Source organism: Chiloscyllium plagiosum, chromosome 18 (genome assembly GCF_004010195.1).
Source record: "Chiloscyllium plagiosum isolate BGI_BamShark_2017 chromosome 18, ASM401019v2, whole genome shotgun sequence".
Classification (NCBI taxonomy): domain Eukaryota; kingdom Metazoa; phylum Chordata; class Chondrichthyes; order Orectolobiformes; family Hemiscylliidae; genus Chiloscyllium; species Chiloscyllium plagiosum.
This window is the reverse complement of record NC_057727.1, coordinates 4,186,404-4,196,252: the sequence shown is the minus strand read 5'-3', so window position 1 is coordinate 4,196,252 and position 9,849 is coordinate 4,186,404. Positions and strand designations below refer to the sequence as shown.

The 9,849-nt window shown below is 44.9% G+C and overlaps 1 protein-coding gene across 5 annotated transcripts in view; it reads left to right on the top strand.

Annotated features, from left to right (window-relative positions):
- The window catches only part of mgll (monoglyceride lipase), a 104,327-nt gene that overhangs the window by 58,623 nt on the left and 35,855 nt on the right, over window positions 1-9,849 (top strand). For all 5 annotated transcript variants that reach the window (XM_043707595.1, XM_043707594.1, XM_043707591.1 and 2 more), the window contains one exon: window positions 6,003-6,113. In XM_043707595.1, coding sequence (XP_043563530.1) covers window positions 6,003-6,113 — 111 coding nt within the window. The remainder of the gene's footprint in view (window positions 1-6,002; window positions 6,114-9,849) is intronic.

Here is a 9,849-nt window from a genome sequence, read left to right as displayed (position 1 = left end):
GAAAAGACTTTGTCTATTTATCCTATCCATGCCCCTCATAATTTTATAAACCTCTTTAAGGTCACCCCTCAGCCCCCGATGCTCCAGGGAAAACAGCCCCAGCCTATTCAACCTCTCCCTGTAGCTCAAATCTTCCAACCCTGGCAACATCCTTGTAAATCTTTTCTGAACCCTTTCAAGTTTCACAACATCCTTCTGATAGGAAAGAAACGAGAATTGCATGCAATATTCCAAAAGTGGCCTAACCAATGTCCTGTATAGCTGCAATGTGACTTCCCAACTCCTGTACTCAATACTCTGACCAATAAAGGAAAGCATACCAAACACCTTCTTCACTATCCTGTTTACCTGTGACTCTACTTTCAAGGAGCTATGAACCTGCATTCCAAGGTCTCTTTGTTCAGCAATACTCCCTGTGACCTTACCATTAAGTGTATAAGTCTAGTGTGTGGATGCACTACTAGAGAAGGTACAAAACTTGACCTACTCTTGGGAAATAAGGCAGGACAGGTGACTGAGGTGTCAGTGGGGGAGTACTTTGGAGCCAGCGACCAGACTTCTATTAGTTTTAAAATATGATGGAAAAGGATAGACCAGATCTAAAAATTGAAGTTCTAAATTGGAGGATGGCTAAGTTTGACAGTATTAGGCATGAACTTTCAAAAACTGATTGGAGGCAGATGGAGGGATGGCTGGAAAATGGGAAGCCTTCAGAAATGAGATAACGAGAATCCAGAGACAGTATATTCCTGTCAGGGTGAAAGGAAAGGCTGGTACGTGTAGGGAATGCTGGATGACTAAAGAAATTGAGGGTTTGGTCAAGAAAAAGAAGGAAGCATATGTCAGGTATAGACAGGATAGTTCGAGTGAATCCTTAGAAATGCTTAAGGAGTATACTTAAGAGGGAAATCAGGAGGGCAAAAAGGGGACTTGAGATAGCTTTGGCAAATAGAATTAAGGAGAATCCAAAGGGTTTTTATAAATACATTAAGGACAAAAGGGTAACTAGAAAGAGAATATGGCCCCTCAAAGATCAGCAAGGCGGCCTTTGTGTGGAGCTGCAGGAGGTGGGGGAGATATTAAATGAGTATTTTGCATCAGTGTTTACTGTGGAAAAAGGACATAGAAGATATAGAATGTGGGAAATAGATGATGACATCTTGAAAAATGCCTGTATTGTAAAGGAAGAAGTGCTGGACATCTTGAAACACATGAAGGTAGATAAATCCCCAGGAGCTGATCAGGTGCACCTTAGGACTCTGTGGGAAGCTAAGGAAATGATTGCTGGGCCCCTTGCTGAGTTGTTTATATCATCGATAGTCACGAGTGAGGTGGAAGACACAGTCGAATGTGGTAAAAATCCATCTGGTTGATGAATGTCCTTCAAGGAAGGAAACTGCCATCCTTACTCAGTCTGGCCTAAACGTGACTCCTGACCCAGAGCAAAATGGTTGACTTTCAACTACATTCTGGGCAATTAGGGATGAGCAATAAATGCTGGCCTAGCCAGGGAGTCCGCTATTCCATGAATTGCATGACGTTTTTAAAAACAATTCAGCAGGGAATTGGATCATTACCTATAGAGAGAGAGGGCTGCAAACAGAGAGCAGTTAATTTGCTGTCCCTGTGAGGCAGTATTGACATGAATAGTGAATGGCCTTTAAACTGCAGTGATCCCACAATTGCACACTCAATAGCCCTCCCTATAAGGTTTAGCATATAACACTTGATCCTTTGCTGACCTTAATTCTGTCTCCTCGAATTACCAATTTCCTAAACAATGGGAGATGTATTTTCTGATTCACCTCACTAGAGCTGCGCGAACTTGCTGCAAAGTATTTGCACAGGAATCGCAGATTAAACCTCTCCCAACGAGACCAGATCATTAAGGTGTAAATTACAGCAAGTTAATTCAGGCAGTGTGTGACAGACAAACACTGTGGCCTGAGGCTGCTTAATTCAGATCCCAATATAGATTCATTGCCTCAATGATGTTAATCCTCAGAGAATGGATGCTGCAATTTTGCCTGTTTGTACGTTATCTGGTTCTGTTGCAATGAGAACAGGTGTGAGAGGGCTCTGTTATGAACCACTGGGACCTGTGGCTGATTTCTGTGCAATAAAATATACATTTTTTTTAATGTATATTATGGACCAGGCCAGACCCATGAAAAATATTTTTAGAAATTAGCCCAGGTCCAAACTCTTTCTTGTTTTAAAGGCAGATGTGAAGTGTTGTGTTCTAGATGGAGCACAACTGGTCAAACTCCTTGTTGTTAAGCAAACACACAATTTGTTCAAACACTATGGTTAAAGTAGATTAGATTAGATTAGATTAGATTACTTACAGTGTGGAAACAGGCCCTTCGGTCCAACAAGTCCACACCGACCCGCCGAAGCGTAACCCACCCATACCCCTACATTTACCCCTTACCTAACACTACGGGCAATTTAGCATGGCCAATTCACCTGACCTGCACATCTTTGTGACTGTGGGAGGAAACCGGAGCACCCAGAGGAAACCCACGCAGACACGGGGAGAACGTGCAAACTCCACACAGTCAGTCGCCTGAGGCGGGAATTGAACCCGGATCTCTGACGCTGCGAGGCAGCAGTGCTAACCACTGTACCACCGTGCCGCCCAAAATACAAAGTACAAATGAAAGAAAGAAGAACTTAGAATAACTTAACTCTCTTGGAGAATTTAACCGAATAATAGGTGCAGTGTCTATTACTGCTTAACTGTTTCAATATAGTAACAGTCCATAAATAGACCCCTTGGCAAAAGAGCAAATTTGGAAACAGACTCTAACATGCAGATCTCCAGTGTAGGAAGAACAGAGAAAATCCAGAGAATAATACCTGGACTGCAAGGGTTAAGTTATGAGGCAAGATTATACAAATTCGACCCATTTTCTCTGAAATTTAGAAGGTTAAAGGGCGAGCTGATCAAAGTCTTCAAGATATGAACACGAAAGGACAGAGTGGATAAAGATCAACAATTTCCACTGGTTGGGGATTCTAGAACGAGGGGCATCGTTTGAGAATTAGGACCAGACTGTTCAGGAGAGATGAGCTGAAAATGTGTTGCTGGAAAAGCGCAGCAGGTCAGGCAGCATCCAGGGAACAGGAGAATCGATGTTTCGGGTATAAGCCCTTCTTCATGCCATCCCTGGATGCTGCCTGATCTGCTGCGCTTTTCCAGCAACACATTTTCAGCTCTGATCTCCAGCATCTGCAGACCTCACTTTCTCCTCAAAGATTTTAACCTACTGCGAATCCTCTTTCAAGGATGCCTCCCTGGATGCTGCCTGACCTGCTGCGCTTTTCCAGCAACACATTTTCAGCTCTGATCTCCAGCATCTGCAGACCTCACTTTCTTCTGCTCAGGAGAGATGTTAGGAAACACAAAAGGAGGTTTAGAACTCTCTTCCAGAAACAGAAGTTGTTGCTGGATCAGTTGTTAATTTTAAATGTTAAGCAAAGGTATTAAAAAAGGCAGTCAAATGGAGTTAGGCCACAGATCAGCTATGACTTCATTGAATGGTGGAACAGACTCGAGGGGCTGAATGGCCTCCTTCTCTGTAGAGAGCTTTGTTCTTATAGGTGCTCATCATGGTTGTTAACCGTAGCTGATGTCCCTCCAATTCTCATTTACACCCAATCCTGTACATTGTGTCAGGAGATGTCTTGAATAAGGCCAATCCAGGCTTTATCAGAAGGCTACCAACAGGAGTGGCTACTGTCCTGACTCTAACTCTGTGTCAGTTTGGCAGTTATCTACTGAATGAGGAATCTCCCACAGTCAACATCCTGGAGATTACCATTGACCAGAAACTGAACTGAACCACACGTACTGTGGTTACAAGAGCAAGTCAAAAGCAATAAATACTGCAGCAAGTAACTCACTTTGTAACTCAAATCCCAAAGCCTGTCCACTATCAACAAGAACAAGTCAGGACTGTGATGGGATACTCCCCACTTGCGTAGATGAGCACTGCGTCAATTGATAGACAGTAAATTATCCTTTTCCAACGGCTTAGAAGCCTCTCCCTGTCACCTCCTGCAGCCCTGCAATTCTCAAAGGTCTTTGCAATTCCAATAGCTCAATTCTAGACATTCGCCCATTGCCCACTTTCTGCGACAAAAGCAAAACACTGCAGATGCTGGAAATCTGAGACAAAGACGTGTAAATGCTGGAGAAACTCAGCAAGCGCAGCAGCATCTGCAGGGGGTTAACAGTGTTCTGAAGCAGAGTCACCAGATTCAAAATATTGACTCTGCTTTCTCTCTCTACAGATGCTGCCGGACCTGCTGAGTTTCTCCAGCAATCTCTGTGTTTGGCCGAATTCCTTCACTCAGTGACCATGATCTCAGTTGCTCTCACCCCATGTTCTCTGTAGGCCTTTCCTTCCCTCTTTGTCTTCCCCAGCCCTTCCTGTGAAAAAGTTATGGGTCACCTGTTATAGAGTCACAGAGACGTACAGCATGGAAACAGGCCCTTCGGTCCAACTTGTCCATGTCGACCAGATATCCTAACCTAATCAAGTCCCGTTTCCCAGCATTTGATCCATATCCCTCTAAATCCTTCCTATTCATATACCCATCCAAATGCCTTTTAAATGTTGTTATTGTGCTGGCCTCCACCACTTCCTCTGGCAGTGTCAAGTTGTGTTTGATCATTTGTAATTTTTAGATTTAGATTTAGATTAGATTAGATTACTTACAGTGTGGAAACAGGCCCTTCGGCCCAACAAGTCCACACTGCCCCGCCGAAGCGCAACCCACCCATACCCCTGCATTTACCCCTTACCTAACACTACGGGCAATTTAGCATGGCCAATTCACCTGACCTGCACATCTTTGTGATTGTGGGAGGAAACCGGAGCACCCGGAGGAAACCCACGCAGACACGGGGAGAATGTGCAAACTCCACACAGTCAGTCGCCTGAGGCGGGAATTGAACCCGGGTCTCTGGCGCTGTGAGGCAGCAGTGCTAACCATTGTGCCACCGTGCCGCCCACACGTATGTATTTAACTGTGTAAAAGGCGCTACAAAAATGCATGTTATTGCTAAGGGGAGAGGATAACTGGGTGGGGTATGAAAATGGCTCCTGATGTTCTCTTGCCCCTTTTTCACATTCAATAAGGTGAACTTCACCCCCACCCAACAAACTGAATGGAGCTGCTATTCTGGCTGAGATTGCCCCAGTACAGGTCAGACCCAGACCTTCACAGCTGTGTGGAGAAGAAAGTGAGGACTACAGATGTTGGAGGTCAGAATCAAAGAGTGGGGTGTTGGAAAAGCACAGCTGGTCAGGCAGCATCCCCGAGGAGCAGGACAGTCGACGCTTCAAGCATAAGCTCTTCATTCCTGGTAAAGGAAGGGCTCATGCTCGAAATGTTGACTCCGCTGCACCTCAGATGCTGCCTGACCGGCTGTGCTTTTCCAGCACCACACTTCATCATAGCTGTGCATTGAGTAGCACCTGCACCAACTGAGCTACCGTGATAACAATGGTAAGAAATAGGAACAGCAGTAGGCCATTCAACCCCTCAAAACCACTCCGCCATTCAGTTGGATCATGGCTGATCCGACATTAGATTAGATTACTTACAGTGTGGAAACAGGCCCTTTGGCCCAACAAGTCCACACCGACCCGCCGAAGAGCAACCCACCCAGACCCATTCCACTACATTTACCCCTTCACCTAACACAACAGGCAATTTAGCATGGCCAATTCACCTAACCTGCACATTTTTGGACTGTGGGAGGAAACCGGAGCACCCGGAGGAAACCCACGCAGACACGGGGAGAATGTGCAAACTCCACACAGACAGTTGCCTGAGGTGGGAATTGAACCCGGGTCTCTGGAGCTGTGAGGCAGCAGTGCTAACCACCGTGCTGCCCAATACCACATCCAATTCCCTGAGGGACTTTGTTCACCAGGGCTTTGCCTCATGGAGTTGTTGTTGTAATTCTGCCTCCTCTTGCGTTTCAGGGCGGATTGGTGGCAATCTACATTTTGCATGAGAGACCAGAGGACATTGCTGGCGTGGTCTTTGTGTCGCCGTTGGTGATATTGAATCCTGAAGCTGCAACGCCGATGAAGGTAAAAGAAATGCCCAGAATGTTTTGTGGAGAAGATCCCATCGCTCCCTGGGTAGACAGCACCAATTCCTAGTCCTCATTGTCAAAGGAGGGTAATCCCTCCAGGTATTGGGGTCAGGTGGGGGGTGTCAGTTCCACCAGAACCCTACAGGAACCAGTCAGATGTTTCCATATGGTCATTCCCCAGGGAAGCAGGTGGAGGGGGGTAGACCTCACATCTTGACAGTCTTTCCCATCATGTGTTAGCCAAGTCAAAGGATTTCTCATCCCTCACTGGACATTTAAAATTAAACATTTTATAAAAACGTGCAGAACTGAGTAGACTGGGATTATATTCACTGGAATTTAGAAGAATAGGGGTGGGGATATCTTATAGAAACATATAAAATTATGAAGGGAATAGATAAGATAGAAGTAGAGAGGATGTTTCTGCTGGTGGGTGAAACTAGGACAAGAGGGCATAGCCTCAAAACTAAGAGGAGCAGATTTATGTCCAAATTGAGAAGGAACCTCTTCAACCAGAGGGTTGGTGAATGTATGGAATTCCCTGCCCAGGGAAGTGGTTGAGGATTCCTCAGTAAATGTTTTACTGAGGAATCTTTGGGCCTGATAGCCTACTCCTGCTCCTGGTTCTTATCTTTTAATTCCCCAATTGGCCTGCCTTTTTGACCCAGATTGATTGAAAGATTTCCGTGCTGAACAAGAATCACTATTTATTGCAAGTAACTAATTCTAACTGCTGGTAATCAGTTACAAGCTGTCGGCATATTACTCCAATGATATAAGGGCTCGTAGTGCAGTGTCCCTATCTCTGAGCCAGGAGGCCCAGGTTCCAATCCCACCTGCTTCAGAGATGTGTCATAACATGTCTGACCAATCTGATGCGAACATATTTACCACTCTACAAGTTCATACAGAAACCAGCCCTTACAAACACACCCTTTATACATATGCAGAAAAAACATTGGAAAAACAAATTGATGTAATGGGTGGAGTGAAAGACTAGGAAAGCAATTTGCTGGTTCCTGTGCACAGGATCTGGTGCTGATGAGAATGCTGCTTCTCCGTCTTCCTTCTCTGAATGCTTTTACTGATTTGTAGCAGATACAGGGTGTTTAGTTCACATTTCGAAATGGTCTCTGATTTATTAATTAAAACTCACAGTTTACAGTAACGCTGGAGAAAGAATAAATTGCTTTTCTTTGAGCTTAAATTGACTTTTACTGTGGAGAACAGAGAAGGTTTCTGAGTGATGGAACACCTCTCCCTACCTTGTTTACGGCCTCAAGCTGTTTAGCTCCTTACAAACCAATCATGTAATTGTTGGCAGGCATCATCAATAATCAGTCAGTGGTCCACAGACCAATGAGCTCCTGTTGCCAGCTGAATCACTATTTGCACATCAGCCCATGCCTCCAGTTCGTCTGCAGACTGCATGCCAATGAATGCTCAAGCAAGCAGCTGTGTAAACAGTGTTTAGTTGCATTCAAAATCATGCAGGAGTCTTTCACCATTCCTTTGAAACTAGTTATTTTCCCATTTTAGTCTGCCATTAAGAACACGGAGGAAAATAAAAGAAAGACACAGTCTTTTACAGATTTGTTTGAAGTACAGTTCAAGCTGCCAATGTGATTGCTGTGATCAAGAGGGAACATGCAACTCTCTGTGAGCAAACCTGCCCAGAGGTGCAGGAGAATGTGTTTTTGCAGTTAAGCTCAGCTTGGGATGGAGGAGAAAAGGAAGAATTGTTTCATTTTATGGTCCAACCCTCTGATCTGAATCTTAAAAACATAAGTTCTGAGGAAGGGTCACTCGACCCAAAAGATTAACTCTGATTTCTCTCCATACATACTGCCAGATCTGCTGAGCTTTTCCAGCAACTTCTGTTTTTGTTTAAGAATAAAGAAGAGGCTTTACCACTTCTCCCACATCCTGACTCCATTTGAAGACTGTCATCAGCTGCTGCCAACTTTCCCCTCTTTAGGAATTCTAACAAAGACCCAGCTCTCACTGAAATAACTCCCCAGAAGCTGGTATCCTATCACCGAGTCACTTTTTATTCATATGTGGAGAGTCCTTGACACTGATCCAGCTCCCTCAGAGCCAGCTCTCAGAGTGAGCAGATCCTCTTGTACTCCTGTTTATATCTGTCAGCCAAGGCTCCCTGATGAGACCAAATCAGCAGCCCCAATCAGGGAACTCATATTCTATAAGGCTCCCTCTGGCTGACCTCATTACTATCACCATTACACTCACCTTCCTCCTTTTCTTATTGAGGATTGGGGGTGGGATAGCACAGTTGTTGGTGTAGTGATTGTACGAAGGTCAGCCAGGTGGACCTCATAGAGTGTGAGTTCCCTGATTGGGGCTGTTAATCTGGTCCATTCAGGAAACCCTGGTTGACAGATATAAACAGGAGTGTCAGAGGTTCTGCGCGCTCTGAGGGAGCTGGATCAGTGTCAAGGACTCTTCATATGTAAATTAAGGGTGACTTGATGATGAGATACCTACCTCTGGGGAGTTATTTCAGTTGGGGTCATGGGTGTGGAATTCGCACATGAATCAGGAATACAGCAGATGCTCCATTTTCATCCACAGTCCACCTGCTCCTGAAAAGGAAGCCCACCTCTGAGCATCAGCAAGGCTATTCTGTCAGAATACTGTAGACACATTGACTGGAAACCTAGCAAGAGTTGGTCTATTGATTGCTGTTTATGCAGGTGTGTCTCTTCAGAATGTTTAATTCATTATGGTTCTTTAGAACAGGCAATGGACATCTGCCCCACTGAGCTCCTTCCCTTGATACAGATTCACTCTGTACTCCACTTTCTCACTACATCCTTTAACCCACATCAAACTGTCTATTGAACACACAGCAACTGTTTCAACGTCCAATACTGCGAATGCTGGAATTCATAACAAACATAGAGAATGCTAGAGAAAGTCTGGAGGTCTGGCAGTATCTCTTGAGTGAGATGGTGTGGAGGAGCCGGTATTGGACTGAGGTGGACAAAGTTAAAAATCACACAACACCAGGTCATAGTCCAACAGGCTTATTTAACAGCACTAGCTTTCAGAGCGCTGCTCCTTCATCAGGTGGTTGTGAAGCAGGACCATAAGACACAGAACTTACAGCAAAAGATTACAGTGACATGCTGCTGAAATGATATTGCATGACGTGATATTCATGGTTAATGTAGGAGTGTTGGTTAACTCACTGGGAGACCCCTTCCTTTCTTCTTTCACTTTGCACCTGGATATTGTGAACATTCACAGAGGTGGCCATGACTTCGAGTCTAATCCAAACCCTCACGGCACTCTGAGAAAAAAACATACCCCTTCTCTCTGTCTTAAATGGGTGATCCCTTAATTTGACACAGTGACCCCTAGTTTCAGATTCTCCCTTGAGAGCAAACATCCTCCTCAACTTCACCTTGTCAAGACGCCTAACACTAACCTTTAGCCTAATGATGAATCCAACTCTAAACCTAACCCAGTCAAGACCCCCAAGCCTAATCCTGACCCTAACCCTTACCCGAACTCAAACCCCACCAAGACCCCGCACCCTCACTCTAACCCTACCAAGACAGCTAACTCTAATCCAAACCCAAATCCTATCAAGATCCCTACCCCTAACCCTAGCAAGACCGTGAACCCTAACCTTAATCCTAACCCTAATGCTTATCCTAACCCTAACCCTAACTCTGTCAGACCCCGAACCATAACCCTAACCCTAA